This window comes from Emys orbicularis, chromosome 3 (assembly GCF_028017835.1).
Source record: "Emys orbicularis isolate rEmyOrb1 chromosome 3, rEmyOrb1.hap1, whole genome shotgun sequence".
Taxonomy (NCBI): Eukaryota; Metazoa; Chordata; order Testudines; family Emydidae; genus Emys; species Emys orbicularis.
This window is the reverse complement of record NC_088685.1, coordinates 135,792,850-135,811,862: the sequence shown is the minus strand read 5'-3', so window position 1 is coordinate 135,811,862 and position 19,013 is coordinate 135,792,850. Positions and strand designations below refer to the sequence as shown.

Genomic DNA, 19,013 nt, shown 5'->3' with positions numbered 1-19,013 from the left:
AGTTGGGGATTGGTCCTGCTTTGAGCAGGGGGTTGGACTAGATGACCTCCTGAGGTCACTTCCAACCCTGATATTCTATGATTCTATGATTCCCAATAACCTGTGTTTCCTTCCACTTCCTCCTCCAGAATCACTGCACCAATTCTGCTATTTATGGCTTTGTGGTCCTGTTATAACTTATTACCACAATTGTGAATGCTAATCTAGACACTCCACAACCATTTATTCCAAGTCACTTCTTTACTCTAGGGCTCATCTTACAGTCATGCTGGTTAACTCAAGTTACCCCACGACCACAAATTGGATTCTAGATAAAGCCTTTAGAGTGTTTTGTACCTGCTGGTTGGTTATGAGCAGTGCTAGATTTGTTCCTTTGTGTGGTCCTTTCAAAAACAGATTTATAAAGCATGCAAAAGAAGAATGTCACGTATGAGAATAGCTTTCAGTTCTATTTCATAAATTACATTCTTAAAGCCTGTTACTGTTGTCCCAGGGTAGCATCAATGATGCTGAAATCTTGATGATGTCATCGTGTCACAGAAGCAGTACTGGACTGGAAGGTTGCTTCTTCTTGATGCTGTGTTCTTTTTTGTTGTTGTTCATATCTGTCTTGCCTCTGCTGCTTACTTGCTTGTAGAGATGAGATGAGCAGGCTGAGCTGAGAGCATAAGAGTGCATTAATAATGTGTAAAGAGTATGAGAGAGCATGTCTCAGTCTGAAGGAATTTGTACTCTTTTCTCTCCATACTCTCTGAAGGTGGAAAACACACCTTCAGGGGCTTGGCTGGATTCAAATATCAGACGCTGTCACCCTGCATTGGCTCAACACTTTCATGATATGGTCTGGTAGGATATTCAGCTCATGAATATGCAATTTGCTAATGTGTATGCCACAGGGTTGTCATTCTTCAATTTTATGGTTATATTGCTTTTGTCTTTGGGGCAGGAAATTTGCCGAACATTTTTAAAGCTAGAGTTTTAATTCTTTCTGTTATTCAGTTTGTTTTGAGATATCTCATTAGTTCCATCAGGGTTTAATAGGAGTCAAAATTCTGTTTAAAGTTTGGTCCAAACACTCCTATTTTCTATATCAAAATCTTGCGTTTTTTTTTTAAAATAGTGTTTTTAAATTTAAATGATTCATAAAGAGAGTCTTTAAACTTAAATAATGTATTGTCTTTCCTTCTTAACAACCCTTGGACTGGTTCTTCCTGTTTTCCTGAGTTTGAAAAGGAGTTCCTTAAACATTGCCAGATAACTGATTAATTTCCCACTTAGATACGTGTTTTATACTCCTGGCTTCTAATGTTAGTAACCAATTATAACAAGTTAGTAGGTTTACATATTGGTCCATAAAACATCTAACTGTTCATATCACAATGGTATCAGGCAGTTAATATAGTTAGGGCTTGCATTTAGATGCAAAATATTTGCAAATAAACAACTCAAAGGAAGCTTATCCTATCTTTACCATTTGAGGGACAACAAAAGTTTTCATTGTTAAGAGGAAACATGAGTTAGAAGTAACCATTTTCTTCTGCAAACACTTTCAAGCATAAATGTTCTGAAAATTTGAAGACTTTAGAGTGTTTATAAAAGAAATCAGTTTCAGTAAGGATATTTCTAGAATTCTTTGTGTGGGCTTAAAATGAAAAGTTTTTCTCTTTGCAAAGAGGAGAGGTAAAGAAGCCCACTCTGATAACACATCCTTAGCATCACTCATCTTTAAAATATTCTGACTGAAGAGCATCCTCACATTCTTTTACACAACCATATTTCTTTCCAAAACATAAATATTCTAAAAGGTTTTTTTGAAATAAAGCTTATGTCTGTATCAAACTGGTGTTTTGTACGAGGGGGAGGTGTCTGGTTGTTTGAGAAGACACTCTTTTTGGTTGTTTGCCTTTTGATCAAATGGTTCCTTGATTTACCACATACCAGTTGTAGTACATTTACAGTTGAAGACTTCTGTCAAATATTCTATACAAGGAGTAAATCAGAATAACTAACAATTACATAATGTTCAGAAACATAGTATAAAATAAAATAATATAGACTATTAAAGCAAAATAGAAGTTATAAAGCTGCATTCCAGATTCAGTGAAAACACATTTATAAGGTAATAAATATGGTTTTATGGCTAAGGAGGTGGTGTTTTCCTTGACATTTTTGGTGCCTGTCAGTGGTTGACAGAAAACAGATATTTACATGGAATTTCCTTAATTATCATGAATATTTTATTTAATTAAATAACTAGTTTTAATAAGCACGTCAGATATCCTATTCTCAAGCATATGTGCATAAAAATAATTGTAAATATTTCATTAAATTCAGTAAAGGTGAAACCAAACTCATAACAACCTACAATTACAATAATAAATATAATAATTGTATCAATAACTATTTTTGCATCAATAGTGAGTTCTATCCCCTGCAGTAGAGTGAATTGGGCCAGAAGGTTTAGCTCAATGTCAGTTACTGAATTATACAGTAGTAAACTGCTCCGTATTCTTGCAGCACCAAGCTACTATATCCCCGAAACATATTTAATTGCTTGTCTGAACTGTGCTCTATTTACACATTAGGATTCTTGTTAAGAGCTTGGCCTTCTAATGTAAAAATAAAAATGTGTCAATATTTATTACCTTCTAGTAACATGGCATTCCAGAATGTGTCTGAAATATTGTCTTCTAAGGATTCTGTCTTTTTAAATGACTAAGAACACAAGAGATTGATTAACTACTATGTGGACACATTATACCTCCTGGTTTCACATCAATCAAAAACTGAATTCAGTTACTGCAAACTACTGCACTTTTTTCAAGTTACAAATGGCAATGTGACACACTGTCTGAACCTATAGTCTGGAGAAGTTGAATATTTGATTACCCTTTGTTTGTCTCTGGCCTACTGGGGAGATGTTCATTTTAGAATTAAGTAATGGACTTCAAAAGCCTGTTCACATCCCCTCTCAATACTTCACCACGTTTAGAAAGACAAAAAAAGGTGAATTGAAATAAACTTGAGGTTACTAATGTAAAACCAAGTTGAGTATTTTCATAGTGTGTCTAGATTTTTCTGCAAATGCTGAAAAATGTATTGCTAATTTTAGTGCTAGTGTAAAATTACAAGTTTAATATTAAAATAATGGTATTTGGAGAAATCTTGAACATAAAATCCAATATCTAAATGTGAACACACAGAGTACTTGGCTGCAATCACAGAATAATCTCTGAAACATATACATCTATCGTCAAGTTTCCCTCACAGTTTGCTTTGCCATTTAAAATTATTTTGCTGCTTTTGGTAAATCTTTAGTGAAAGTTTTAGTACTTGTCTATATTCCCAAACTACTGGATGAGCTATCCAAACTTCCCATGGCATTTTTAAAGGGCTTGAAGCAGCTCGCAGATCTATTAGCACCACAGTTATGTTTGCACTATGAAATTTGGCTGCTTTCTACCATAGATTTTGGTGGTGATGATGAGACAGTGATTTTTTTGTATCCCAACATCTTACCCTAAATGTGTTCACATCTTCTGGCATGTCTACACTGCAGTAAAAGATCCGTGGCACGGCCAGGGCTGGCCTGGGTCAGCTGACTTGGGCTTGGGCTGCAGGGCTATAAAACAGCAGTGTAAATGTTTGAGCTTGGGCTGGAGCCCAGGTTCTGAGGCCCACCCCCCTCACAGGGTCCCAGACCTCGGGCTCCAGCCCAAGCCTGAATGTCTATACTGCAATTAAACAGGCCCTGAGCCTGAGCCCCTTAGCTCGAGTCAGCTGGCACGGGCTGGCCACAGGTTTAATTGAAGTTTAGACATACCCTAAGTGACTGATGTATTGGCAAAAGATATGTTGCAGTTTTTCACACAGTATTTAATTAGATGTTACTTAGTGATGAAATACTATGGTATTCTGCCCCAGCCCCACAAAGGGTGACCAGATTGCAAGTGTGAATATCCGGGACAGGGTGTGGCGTGTAATAGGAGCCTATATAAGAAAAAGCCCCAAATAACGGGACTGTCCATATAAAATCGGGACATCTGGTCACCATACCCCCACAATGCCTACTGCACTTTGATCTGTGGGAATGGGTAATTTGTCAACATCCCTTGAAATGACTGCCAATGCAAGGTCATATGCCCCAAAATTACATGAGTCAGCATCATTCTCAGAAGTGCAGTTTTTGCTTGTAGTGTTTCAGGGGCTAACTTACAGATTTTAGACCCAAGTATAGGTGTGCCCAAACAATTTATATTACCTATCGGCTTTGGAACATCTTTGTTTGAAGTGGTGCGATTCCTACCAAAGTCATCTGTAGTTGCATCCATTTATATCAGGGAAGCATTTTGCTCTTTAGTTTCAGATAAGAGGTTCAGTTAGCAAATACTCTTCTTTGGGAGATGTGAGCTAACTTGTATTCTTTAGTCTGTCTCCTTTCTGAAGTATTTAAACTCTTGCAAATGGAACAGAATCCATGCAGGACAGATTCATGACACACATGCATTGATATCAATTGGTACAGAGCTGATATTTGTTTAGAATGGTTTGTTCTTCAAAAATGGTTGCTAATCATTATGCATCCTTCTTTGGTCCAAAAGTGTTTGATTCATTTGTTCAAATATAGACTTAAGTGGTGGACACTTTTTTACAGTTCATTATCATTATTTGTATTACAATAGCAGCTAGCGGCTTCAACAGTGCCCATTGTGCTAGGCACTGTACAAACTAACAGGAAGAGACAGTCCCTGCCCAGAGGAGCTTACAATCTAAATCAACAAAGGGTCAGAGAAAGGGGTACAATGTACAAGCTGAAGATTGAAAATTGGAGCCTGGAGAAGGCAAGTGACTTGCCCGAAGTATGAGGCAGAGCTGTGAACTCAACTCAGCTCCCTTGAATCCATGTCCAGTGTCTTCACCCCAAGGCCATCCTTTCTCCCTAAGTGACCTTTGGGTGATCATTTTAAGACCCTTGTAGAAATAGAAAAATGTGCAGGTTTATTCAATTCTTGATTTCAAATTAAGAAAGCAAGGGACTCTTTGCTCACGCTGTTAGATGAAGGCCTGCCGCTAACCTTAGGCTGCCAATAGGCCTTGTGATAGCTTCTAATGTGAAATTCATTCCAACAGAAAGAGAACTCCGTAGGGTTACCATACGTCCGGATTTCCCCGGACATGTCCGGCTTTTTGGTACTCAAATCCCCATCCGGGGGGAACTGCCAAAAAGCCGGACATGTCCGGGGAAATAGGGAGGCAGCATAAGCCAGGGTCCGCCCGCCCCAGCACAACCCGTCGGGTCCGCAGCGCAGCCCAGCCGCCTGGCTACATTGTAGCGAGCTCGGGCGCGGGAAGGGGGGGGGGCGCAGCCGCAGAAGGTGGCGAAGGGGCCGCTGCTGCCCCAGGAGGCTGGGCGGACTGCGCACCCCAGCCGAGCCCGCTGGACCATGGGGAGGCCGGGCCCAGCCAGCGGCTCGGGCTTCCCTCGCGGGCGGGGACTCCCCGGCCACTGGGGGACCCTTCCTGCAGCCCCGTCACCCCGCGCGGCAGGAAGGAGGCTGTGGCGCGGGGCAGGGAGTGCGGCGTGTGCCGGGGCTGCAGGGACCCGCGCTGCCCCGGTCACCGCTGAGCATCCGAAGCCCCCGCCAGGCAGAGGCTGCCGGGTGAGCGGGGGAGCAGGGCAGGCGGGGGGGGGGGGGTGCAGAGGCTGCAGGGCGAGGAGGAGCAGGGCAGGCAGGGGCATAGAGGCTGCAGGGGCAGGGCAGGCGGGGGGCGCAGAGGCTGCAGGGGCGGGGGGGGGTGCAGGGGCTGCAGGGCGAGTGGGGAGCAGGGGGCACAGAGGCTGCAGGGGCAGGGGGGTGCAGAGGCTGCAGGGCGAGGAGGAGCAGGGCAGGCAGGGGTAGGGGGGCGCAGGGGCTGGGCAGGCGGGGGGCGCAGAGGCTGCAGGGGCGGGGGGGGGTGCAGGGGCTGCAGGGCGAGGAGGAGCAGGGCAGGCAGGGGCATAGAGGCTGCAGGGGCGGGGGGCGCAGAGGCTGCAGGGGCGGGGGGGGGTTCAGGGGCTGCAGGGCCAGTGGGGAGCAGGGGGCACAGAGGCTGCAGGGGCGGGGAGGGTGCAGGGGCTGCAGGGCGAGTGGGGAGCTGGGAAGCACTTAGCAACCCCCAACCAAGATCAGAGCGGGAGGGAGGAGGGGGAATGTGGGGTGCTCAGAGGAGGGGGCAGAGTTGGGGCAGGGACTTTGGGGAAGGGGTTGGAATGGGGGCGGGGAAGGGTTGGGGCCGGGGAAGGGGCGGAGTTGGGGTGGGGCCGGGGGCGGGACTGGGACCCCGTGGAGTGTCCTATTTTTTAAATGTTTGAATATGGTAACCCTAGAACTCCGCTAATCTCTGGTTTAATTTGTTTTGTCTGTTTGCTTTCACAGTTAGCTCTTTCTTCAGCAGCAGTAGGGACCCTAGGCTAAAAAGAACTAATTGCAGCAAAAATAGTGTTTCTAACAACTACTAAGAAAAAAGTTAATTTAAAATATCCTTCCAACATAACTTTTAAAGGCTGTAAAATGCAAGTGTTTCCAGCCTGGGTCTCATTTGATTCACATTCACTTCCATAAATAAAGTAGCTGCTGAGTGCTTTGTACTGTACGAAAGCATCTATCTGAACACCTTAGCAGCAACATACATCTTCTGGATAAGTGCATGAATACTTTATAGTTTTTACTTCTGGCAAATTCCCCAAACACCTTATAAATGTACCTTTGCACTTCAAACTTGTGTTGAAATAGTAACATCCACTGTTTGCAAGTTGTTCAGCACTGAAAGATGCCATATCACGAAAGCAGCTATGTTTTCCACTCCACAAGGTGACTCAAATGACAGAGACGGCCTCCAGCCATAGTAACAAGCTGCTGATTCTTACTATTAGTGAAAAACACATGTTGCCCTTTGACAAATGTATGCATTTGCTCCACTGCACAGATTTTGAACTCTATGCAATAAAAATACAATGGGATCTTTGGGGATTAGAGGAGAAAACTCGGTGACCCAAACCCACCCAGTTTTGGGATTTGATGATTTCAGATAGATTTGTTCTTCCAGGGTCCTTTTTAAATGTAATTCTATAGGAAAGTTTAAGCATTGATTTATTTTTTGTGGTTAAAAGTTATAATTCCATGCTGCTTTGAATTCTAGCCTTATTTGTAAGTCATAGATTTTCCTAAACCAAATGGTGAACCGCCCTTTACAAATGCAACACAATTCTGTTGCTATCTTTCTGGCATCCGTTCTGTAAACAAGAGGAAAAGGATTTGTAACATATTACCATATATCCATTTACGATCTCTTCTAGATTTCCAGCTGCTGCAGCATCCATTCTTGCATTTTTAACATAGAGGGGAAATGGATCTTTTGACTGTAATATACGAGTCCATGAGGGCACCATTGCCACATGATGGCAGCAAAATCCTGTGTAGGAACAAAAGTCTCTACAGCTATATAGTTGTTGGTGCTTAGTCTGGAAGATCATCAACAAGGTTGCTTTACCTTTTTTTTTTTTGTCATGGAAGAACTGAAATAAAACCTTAAAATCACATGCCCTTCACACATTCCATGCATTTGGGAAGTTATTTTGCCATAACATTGCTGAGGTCACTGTTAAGGTTTTTCCTCTTTCCTTTCACTCTCTCTTTTTTTTTTTATCCTTCTGGGAAGTGACAATATTCTGGCTGTGGCACATTACAATTCAGTGGGTTCAGCTTGACACACACATTTTCCATTAAGGCTAAAAACATATAAAATGCTCTATAGAGAAACACCACCAGTGCATTACTGATATTCTAGTAATCAGGACGTGAGGAGTAGCAATGTGGCTAAATGACAGGTTGCAGATCCCAGAGTGTTTTCGATTTCTTGCAAGAGGAGTACAAAGAAAAGTGAGATGCTTCCCAGGAAAAAATATTTTAAACCTTTCCCCCCCCCCCCCATTTTTCTGGAAAATGTATAATAAGCTGTGGAACTTTGAATCATACAACTAAAAATCTAATTATTCAAGGATTATTATCCATTTTTTATTTTATTAAAACTCAGACCAGATGTTCCTCATTCTTTCCACTGTCAAATTGAAACTCTAACATAACCTTAACTGTGTTACAGCTACCACTGCACCCATAATACATAATGTTGTTTTAAAGAAACAATATCAAATCAAATTTGGATCAAGATTTAGATTGTTGCAAAATATTTTCTCAACACTTAAGACTAATTAAAATATTTTCAGGATTTTTTGTAACTTCTAAGGGGAACAGTTGATTTTAAAACAAATAAATACTCCCCTTCAGTACTCTGTTTACACGGCTGCACTGAGAACCTGAAAGTGAAATTGCCTATTAAAAAAGGATATCTAATTTCACTAATATTATTTCCTAGCTGAGAGAAATGCAGAAAGTAAACAGAGTAGTACAGATAGCAAAATGCAAACTGGATTTTAAACTATTTTGGTTTTAATAATCTAAGTTGCTATCAGTAATATTGTTAAGGAATCTTAAAATATGGGTTTTCAGTTGACAGTGTCCCTTTAAAAATCATAATTAGTGAATTTATAGAAAAAGAGCAAAGAGCGCTTCCTAAACTTCACAGCTTTTTCCTTGTCTGTCATAATCAGTTTGATGTGCAATTATCTAATCTTCCTGGTGCTCTGATTTTATATATTTCTACTTTCATTCTATATTTCAATTTGCCTTCTAATTTTTAAGAAGAAAGCCTTGTCATCTAATGTCATAATGCATTATATGTAAACCACCCATGGCTTAAAAAGAAAAAATCCTCATAACTGATGGATTTATTGTCATGAGTTATCTTGATGTATGAGGCGGATGAGTGCTGCTGGAGAATCATTCCAGCAGCAATGGATGTAGAGGAGGGAGGCAGCAGGAGAGCCAGGCAGATGAGGAAATGCTGGTGTAGATCCATTCTATGGGGCAGGAGCAGCGAGTCTTGTGAAGTGGCAGCAGGAAGACAACAGCAGTGAGAAAAGGGAATCTGTGCAGACGTTTATTCAAGACTTGTATCCCTATACTGTCATAAATGCAAACTCCTGCATTAGTACAACAAACTGATAGAATTTGAAAGTGCACAAAAGGCAGGGAATTCAGAGTTACGCTTACCAAGTTAGCCTTAATGGGCTTTTGTTTAACTTGGTCATTTAGGCCTTAGTTCAGGAAGGTACTTAAGAATGTGCCTAACTTTAAGCATGTGAGTAATCACAGGAAGTCAAAAGGAACCAGGCTGAATTAGGACCTTACCCAACTTTAAACTTTTAAAATGTGTTTTTTCTATATATATCACATTTTTCTTGGCTGCATTGTTCCTCTGCTTAGTGGGGTTGTGGTTTTTTCCTAGTTTTTAAAAAAGTAATATTTGGCTAAAATATTTTAGTTGGATCAATTTACATGACTTCTTGCTAAGCTCATATGACCCAGTTGCTACAGTCTGAAGCACTGACTATAGGATCTTTCCATTTAATAGTTTATTAGGCATATCCCTTTAGTCAGGTTGTTTTTATTATTTAGGCACAATCATAATGTTAGCCACAGCATTTGCTGTCTCCTCTTCACATTCATGTTGAAAAGGAAAGATCAGCCCAGGACTCAATAAAGAATCATTTACTTAATCTAGGAGTTCTTGACATTTTTAACTATCTGAATCACATTCTTAATAGAGTATCTTGCGGACTCTTTCTTCCCACTTGTAGAGGTGTATGCTCCCCACCGCTCCCATTCGTCATTGCACAATATCTCTGTGGTCACAACTGCAGCTGCGTACAATGGAAAAGTAATATTAGGAAAATATTTTATGTTCTTTCAACTGTAATTCATTACAGCAACACTAGATAAAGAGAAGAACCAGCACCATTTGGCTACCAGAAGGTGGACATTGGACCACATTTTGGGGATCTCTCACTTTAACAGACCAGAATATTGTCTCTGTCCATGCATTTATTGAACAGTGTGAACACACTTTAAGCAAGGGGTCCATCGGGGGGAGAAATAGATTGTGTATTTTCTTCTAATGCAAATTTCTGTCTTGATCTCACCTCAGATAACTTCAGTCTCAAGACTGGATAAGTAGTGGAATATGGACCAGCATGAGCTGTGTTATTGCTTAGACTGATTTTTGGCAAAAATTTTCAGTGACATAAAAAAAGTCATGAAAGACAAACAGGAAATTTATAAAACAGATTTTCAAGTGTTTTGTGGTTACAATAAAATATTTAGTATTGTGCAATTGTTCAGCTAAATTGATGCTTGTTCCATGGTGTAGTAGAACTGAATGCTGAATAAAAAAATATAGTAGAATGTTAATCTCTTTCAGTTATCAACAGAGGGTGCTCTGTACCTTTCACATTAGTCATGCATATGTTACATGTTTGTCAAACATATCTTTAGTTATTAATTTACAATTCAAAATTTAGTGTAATTATACCTTTGCTTATATTAATGGTGCCGTTTACAGTAGATCTTGATAGCCTTAATTTGATTCTGCAAACTAATGTATTTTCTGTTCATCAAGGCCCCATCTTACACTATGATGATCAGCTTTATGTTACAATTATTCAGTAATTAGGGAATGTTTGCTCCTATTTATACATTATATATTCTAATTTTATGGAACCCTGTTATAGGTTTATAAAAACACAAACAAAACTGTAGAATTTCTTGTTGGTATTCGTTGTTAGTTTGATAGTGATGTGTCATCAGAAATGGTGTATATCTTTGAGTATAAGTAGTTTAAAAATTAAACTGTTCAGCATCGGAAATGGTGTAGCACGTGAATGTGAGAATGATCAGAGCCATGTGGGACATAGGGAGAAAGACGACCAAGAACATGGGGGCTGGGAGAGACTGGTGATGGAGGCAGCGTGAGAAATAAAGAACAAGAGAGAGATTAGGTGAGATTTTTTTTAACCTATACTAATGTTCTCCCCAAATGTAAATCAAAGTGCACACAGAGGCAGCTTTCCAAGTGCAGCACAGCCTCTATTTTTGAGTTGCTGCTTTTCCCACCTCTGCCTTCCCAGCTGCACACACTCCGCCCCTCTGTCCGAACTGTCCTGCGAGGCTTCTAGAGTTCCTGACTTTCCCACTGCTGGCCTTCTGGGTGTTGACAATCTCTAGAATTAATTGCTTCTGCCAGACACAGCTGGTGGGTGGAGCTGTGAATTCTGCTGCTGAGAGGAAATAGAAAATAGTGTGTTGCCCCACTAGGCTTTCCAAGTTATCTTCTGGTCTCATGGGAGAAGAGTTGAACTCTAAGGGAAGGCTTGATTATAGGGAGAAGTGTCATGAGTCTACCATGGACAGATTTTTTGATTGGTCCAGAAGGCAAGGGCAAAGGATTATGGTGTGTGAGTATAGTATCATCATGCCAGGCCGTTCCTTATTAGATGTGGGATAAAAGAAAATAGACAAAAGTTAAGAATGAACCAGACTTCACTTGGCTTTTGCAAAGCAATGGCTAGGGGAGTGGGCAGACAGTTTTAAAGAGATGAACTATGTAGACATAGCATGCGACGTTTCATTCTCTTTTCTGTATCTTACTGGACAGCTACTAATCTGTTTACTTTCCCCTTTTGTCTGGCATATGCTTAAGGGAATTTGTATGGAAGGTCTGGCTTACTAAAGTCGAAAGGATGGTCCAGTGGTTAGGGAACTAGCTTGGAACCTGGAAGACCTGTCCTCAATTCCTTGTTCTGCTGCAGACTTCCTGTGTTACTTTGGGCAAGTCACTTAGCCTCTCTGTATGTCAGCTCATTATCTGTAACATGGGGGTAATAGCACTGCCCTACCTCACAAGGGTGTTGTGTGACTAAATAAGTTAAAGCTTGTGAGGCCCTCAGACACTATGTTTAATGGGGGCCACATAAATACGTAGGGTTGATAAAGGCTAGGAGATACTGAGATTAGAATGGGGAGGCAGGTGTGGAAACCCCAGTTGTGACAGGAAAAGTGAATAAGTATCCAAAAAGAATCCCATCCAAAAGTAACATTTAAATGATTAATTCTCAGCAAGAATTTTATTTAAATAAAGTAATGTCACAGTAACGGGATTGTTTTTGCAATCATGTGTGTATTATTATTAAACAGTGTATATTAGAATCCTTACCAAGGTTTTATTATTTAAGTGCTAAATGTACAGAATCAAGAAGAAAGGACTAGAGAAAGACCTGCCATGGGAACTTGCATTCTAAGACCTTAATTACAGATGCAGTTAAACAAGAAGGGAGTTTTCACAATATCTAAAATGATGGGCTGATGGACACCTATGCCTAGAAAGAAGGATTTAGGGCTGACTAAAAAGAAAAAGCATATTAAAGATTTCTCTTGCAGAAATTTAAAGTAAATTTTAGTGCTCCTGAAATGTGGCGGATTGACATAGTTGGAAACTGATATCTGTTATCCACATGACAAGTACTAGTGGACAATGATAGCACAGTCATACAGTGTGCCCTCAGCCCATTGTGGATGGACCGCCTCTGGGGCTTAAAGAGTTAAATCTCTGCCCTTTCATCCTTGAAATCTTTGCTGAGACTACCAGAAAGGGTGCTATGAAGGAGCGTATTACCTCTTTAAGGGATAGCCAAGGGCTCACAACCAAAACAAACTGGGAGTAATTAAAGAGGCTCCCTACTTTGCCCTGGGGCTGGTCTATTTAAACAGGAACAGAGAGCTAAGCAAGAGCAGAGCGCCTCCTGGATTACACCCAGGGTTTTTTGGCTGTAAGATCCTGGCTGTTCCTTAAAGAAGTAGTATACGTCTTTAGAAGTGCCTCTTCAGATAGTGGCATTTCTGAAAAGAACACTTTTCCACAGGGGACTGGACTGCGGTCAACGAACAGCCATCAAAAACAAATGACTCTTGGTCACTAGAGGCCTGGGCTAGATTTTATCTGATGAGTGGAAGGCTCCATGTCCCATTATGGATCCCATGAGCCATCCAGACCTCCTGCTGTATTGTTTTAAATGGTATTGACTTGACTCTTTCTAAAACCATTTCATTCCTTTTTACCCCTGTGCACAGTGAAACACAGTTCAGTTCCTCTAGTACTACCACTTCGGAGAGTCAAGAACCATCTTCAGGAGATCACGCTGCAAGTGCACTCCAGCAGCAGCTCTTACTGATGGTGGCACGAAGAACCCTTTCAGAAACACCACGGGTACGTTGTATTTCAGTTTCTAACATTTTAACAAAGCATGTCATGTAAATATGTTGTAGAACCGACCACCTGGAGTGAAGGCAACCATTTTAACCCTTTTGTATTTATATAGTATTGCTCTACTGGGAGGGCTTGTTTGGCTACACATTGAGAAGTATATTACTAGACAAGTAGCCCCATTGGTTTAAAAATAATAAGGGACTACTCTGAGCAAAGGTGGCAGAGCTGGGTCCTTAAGGAGCATTTTTGAGCTTTTTTTTAATAACAGGGATAAGTTTTCCAAAGTGCCTTGTATTAGAGTATTTAGAGATTACTATGAGTCTAAGTCTGCTAAGCATTTGCGTTGGCACATGTTAGCTGTACAAAGAGACTGCCAACATGTAAATAGTCTCTTATCATAAAAATTGAAAACCAGAGGACACAGCTGTTAGGATTTTATACACATTGCCAAATTTTAATAGTTTGACACATCTACTTTGCAGAGTAGTGTGGGCACGTAGGCCTAAAATATCAAGTCTGTCACCTCTTTTCTGAACTGGGAAGTAAAACTTTTAGGGCCTGATCCTGGGTCCTGGATATCATTTGTGGGATGCCAGAGCACCCTCCACTTGCAGGAGCTGGAGTTGCTCATCACCTGTCAGAAGCAGGCCCTTAGTGCTCAGTTTGGTTTGTAATATGACAAGGACATAGTTTATTTTTATAGTTTGTGTGGGTTTGGGGTCTCTGACATTCTCCAAGCTGTCTTCCAGAATTTGGAGATACCCTCATCCCAAGCTTAACACTTTCACCCTACCCGAACATGGCCACTTCAAGTCTGATGTTAATAAAACATCAGACAATTATTTATCTTGACTTAGATTTTTAACAGGAACTAAAAGTTGACAGGAAAGTAGCTGTTGTAAGATGATTTAAAACTTGTTTTTTGCCTGTGTATGTTATAAATGCATATAAAATGATAATTTAGATTTGTATAGAGATTTCCGTACAAGAATCTCAAAAGACTTTACAAATATTTATTAAGCCTGCAAACCACCTGCTAACTAGAGAATTATCATCACCCTTATCTTATCTATAGGAAATCTGAGGTATTGAGAAGTGAATGTCTTGCCCAAGATCACACTGCAAGTTTGGGACTAGAATCCATGTTTTTATGGCTTCTAATCTTGTGATTATAAGTGAAATCTTAACCCTATTGAAGTCATTAGGAGTTTTGTCATTGACTTGGATGGGTCTAAGTCCAAATTTCTTGGTCAAAGTATAGTCAAGGTCCAGACTCCAGAGAAAATAATAATAAAAAATAATGATGATAATAAAAAGATGTTGAGGTCCATTCAAAAGTGTCTGGCAGTCAGGATTTGGCCCACAGTCAACATATTGACTACCCCAGGCTAGAATTTCACTCAGAGCTTCAGACACCCATATAAATTAGCTGAGAGCTTGTCTATATGATAATTTAGTTCGTAGCAAGTTGCGGTGTGAATCTACCTGCACTAGCCTGCAGCGCATTAGCTCTCTGTGTAGACCTTGTAGATGTGCACTAACAGTTCATGTCAAAGTGGGGTAAATCAAAGCATGCTAACAAACTGTCAGAGCATGTCAGGAGGGTCCATGTGGACAATTAGTGTGCGGCAGACTAATGCAGGGTAGAGTCACACCCCAGTTTGCTGTGAACTAAGTGTTCATGTAGACAAGCTCTAAGTAATTTCATTCATTTGGTGGATGGGTAAATGGAGGCACAAATAGATTTAGTGTGGCCTCATGCAAGTCACAGACAGTCAGTGACAAAGCACTTACTACAACACAGAAGTCCTGATCTAGGCCCAAGTCCTGCAAACCCTTAAGCACATGTTTAACTTCATGCATATGTATAATTCCAGTGAAGTCAATGGGACTGCTCATGTGTTTAAAGTTAAGCACATGCTGAAGTGTTTGGAAAATCAGGGCCATAGTGCCCTGTTTAGATTTGTAAACAATTCCTTTGCTAGCATTGTCATTTTTCTACTCTTTTTCAAGTCATAAAACTAAATTAGGAGAGTGGTAGTAATTAATTTAAGGTGAGTGTGATTAAAAATAAAAAGGAAAAAGAACAGGAACATTGATTACTGTAATAGTTCCTGTTGGAGCAGAGATTGTAGAGCCAGGAGACCAAATATAGAAAACACTCCTAGATGGCAGATATTATCAACAAAAATTTTAAATGTTCATATTTCACTTTTGGCTTTTTAAAATCCTTCACAGTACATTAAGTAAAATGTCTAAATTGTAACTTAAATAATGTAAAAACTGTGTATTATTTGAATTCATATTTTGCTTAAAAATTACGGTGACAGAAGGAACACAATCTGTCTCAAATCATATTTTATGTCACTTGGAATTATTGATTGCTAGGATTCTCAGTTAGAGGCAAGGATCTTTTCCCATCAGGTACGGTTGTGGCTTATGCTGTGGTTGGTTTGAAGTGTGGGAGAAGCCAGAAAACCATAGACAAGATAAACCACGGGGATTAAAGAAACAATTTGTTACTAAAACTTGTTAATGTATTGTTAATAGTATTTTGCATGATTGGCATAACTTCTGACCATCTATAAGAAATGAGATTAATATATTGTGTTCCTTATGATTGAAATAAAATGGAGAGTAAAAATTTTCACCGGTATTCATTTATAAAGAAATTGGAATGAAACATTGACATATAAATTCTACCTTTCAGAACATGTACTTTAATGGCAACAGTATGCCAATATGAAACTGTGTGTGTGTTTTGTTTGTTTTAAAGCATCTGAGTCAGGACTTTGAGGACTCTTCATGCTCTTCAGCACAACGAAAATTTAACAGGCAGTTTTACAAATTTATTATATTTCCTGGCAAGTGGATTAAAGTCTGGTATGATCGACTTGCCTTGTTGGCATTACTGGATCGGTAAGCTTTCTTCATACTAAGTGGCATGAATTTCTCCTCACAGGTAAAAATGCAAACTATTAAAAAAGGAGTGAATGGTGGGACTCCTTTTAAATAAATACCTGTTTAGTTTAAGTGTGGGAAAATGTTTCTGTGCTCCAAGCCTCAAACTTCAGAGCTTTTTGTGGCCCATGACCCTTCTATATAAGAAGTATCAGAGGGGTAGCCGTGTTAGTCTGTATCCACAAAATCAACGAGGAGCCCGAAGAATTCCTCCGCATCTGAAGAAGTGGGTTTTTTACCCATGAAAGCTTATGCCCAAATAAATCTGTTAGTCTTTAAGGTGCCACCGGACTCCTCCTTCTATATGAGAAGAGACCTTGATTTATGTGAGGGTCCAATTTGTGTGATAGTCCCCAATTTGATTCTGGACTCTGGGCCTGCTGCCTCTGGCATAGGCGCCGACTCCGTGGGTGCTCCAGGGCTGGAGCACCCATGGGGAAAAAGTAGCAGGTGCTCTGCACCCACCGGCAGCCAAGCTCCCTCTGCCCCCGCCTCGCCTCCTCTCCCTTCCGAGCATGCCGTGTCCCCGCTCCTCCCTCTCCCTCCCAGCACTTCCTGCCCCCGTCCCGCCGCCTAACAGCTGTTTGGCAGTGCTTAGGACTTTCCGGGAGGGAGGGAGAGGAACGGGGACGTGGCGTGCTCAGGGGAGAAGGCAGAGAAGAGACAGGGCAGGGGCGGGGACTTGGGAGAAGGGGGTGGAATGGGGGCAGGGACTTTGGGGAAGGGGTGGAATGGGGGTGGGGTGAGGGTGGTGCAGGGGCGGGGAGGGGTCGAGCACCCACCGGGCAGAGGGGAAGTCAGCGCCTATGCGACTGATTGAAAATTAGTGTTGTGTGTGAATCAGGAAAAGCGAAGAATAGAGGGAAAGGTGCCAAAATGTTGTCACTGAAATACTTCCAAATTTTAAGAACAAAATGCAGGAGGGAATTCCCGTTTCCCCCCACCCTAACTCAATTATTTGACGAAACACAATTCTATTTCTTTCTCTGGCATCTCTTCTTCTTTTCTTTCCCCTATGTCAGTTGTAATCAGCTGTTTTGGCAGTGCTCTTTGCTGCTAGACCCTCCCCCTTATAATCTGCTAGACTGTTATCAACCCAAAACAACTAAGCCTACATAGCCAGTGACTGAAGGCTAGCCTGTCATGAGCTTGATCTCTGATTGTGTGGGTGTATGCCCTATACACATTAATATTATCTCTGCTGCAAATATTTCAGACGACAGCTTTAGTGTTCTACAGAAATCATGGTATGTAGTAAGAGAAGTTAGATCTAGCATATATGCTGCTGTATATGTGGTGCCTTGTCTAAGCACTTCAAGTGCATGGAAAAATATCCATAATGCACTCTTTTTGTTATGGATTGAATATTTAAATTGCTTTTCTCTGCAAACCTGTTCTAATAAATCTTATTAAACATATGAAAGATTTAATATGTTTCAGTACTACAGATAAAACAAATTGAATATCTTTTCTAATTCTATATTGTTAGGGTTGCACTTTAAAGAATAATTTTAACATGACAACAGTATTGCTCGCCACCTTTGGCCACATACTATATTTTGTCTTTAGCATTTTTAGTACATGAATGCTTATCATTCCCTTTAAAAACTGTTTTATAGAGAGACTTACAGGGAAATGCACACTAAACTATACAAATTACTTGGTGAAATTCTATGCAGGAAGTCAGACTAGATTATCATAATGGTCTCTGCTAGCCTTAAAATCTATTCAACTATGAAATAAAATACACAGGTTTGAATACAAGGTTTGGGTGTCATAATGAGATGTACAACTAAAGACTTAGAGTGAAGAATTATACACTGATAAGTCCACAAGCAGTTGGTGTAGAGTTTTGAGGGCAGATCCTCAGGTGGTGTAGTGTTGTAGCTCAAGTCAGTGCAGCGATGGCAATTTACATCAACTGAGGATCTGTCCCTTTATCTGCTAGGTAGTTACATGGGTACTTTTCTCCTTTTGAAACCCCTTTTATTTATTTTATTCCTGTAGGACTGAAGCTATCAAGGAAAATGTGTTGGCTGTTCTTCTAGTAGTTCTTGTCTCACTTCTTGGGTTCCTAACTCTGAACCAAGGCTTTTGTAAAGACATTTGGGTCCTCCTGTTCTGTCTTGTCATGGCCGGTTGCCAATATTCCCTTCTAAAGGTAAGAAATAAATATATTTCCTAGCCAGAAAATCTCCTGGAATTTTTGGGGATCCAAAAACCTGTAAATCATTTTTTTTTCTGTTTTTGTTTTTAGAGTGTTCAGCCTGACCCTGCCTCACCAATACACGTAAGTCACAGCAAGCAGAGCAAGTTTGCTTTTTATAGTATCACTTTTGTACTGAGAGGGAATCAGTTGGTACTGCTATGATGCTACCCAGGGTCATCATGAGGCACCACCTTACCGCTACCTGCTCTTAGTGTGCAGTGGTCTCATCTGTGCCTGTTGTAGTCCAGCTCCCTGGAACCAACAGCCTCTGGCAACACAAGCAACAAGGACAAGTGCAGAGTCCTGCACTTAGGACGGAAGAATCCCATGCACTGCTACAGACTAGGGACCGAATGGCTAGGCAGCAGTTCTGCAGAAAAGGACCTAGGGGTTACAGTGGACGAGAAGCTGGATCTGAGTCGACAGTGTGCCCTTGTTGCCAAGAAGGCTAACAGCATTTTGGGCTGTATAAGTAGGGGCATTGCCAGCAGATAAAGGGACGTGATCATTCCCCTCTATTCGACATTGGTGAGGCCTCATCTGGAGTACTGTGTCCAGTTTTGGGCCCCACACTACAAGAAGGATGTGGAAAAATTGGAAAGAGTCCAGCGGAGGGCAACAAAAAGTATTAGGGGGCTGGAACACA

The 19,013-nt window shown here is 40.9% G+C and overlaps 1 protein-coding gene across 2 annotated transcripts in view; it reads left to right on the top strand.

Moving 5' to 3' along the window:
- The window catches only part of PCNX2 (pecanex 2), a 240,349-nt gene that overhangs the window by 39,886 nt on the left and 181,450 nt on the right, over positions 1–19,013 (top strand). For both annotated transcript variants that reach the window (XM_065401279.1, XM_065401278.1), the window contains exons 9-12: positions 13,062–13,197; positions 15,974–16,116; positions 18,166–18,319; positions 18,416–18,448. In XM_065401279.1, coding sequence (XP_065257351.1) covers positions 13,062–13,197; positions 15,974–16,116; positions 18,166–18,319; positions 18,416–18,448 — 466 coding nt within the window. The remainder of the gene's footprint in view (positions 1–13,061; positions 13,198–15,973; positions 16,117–18,165; positions 18,320–18,415; positions 18,449–19,013) is intronic.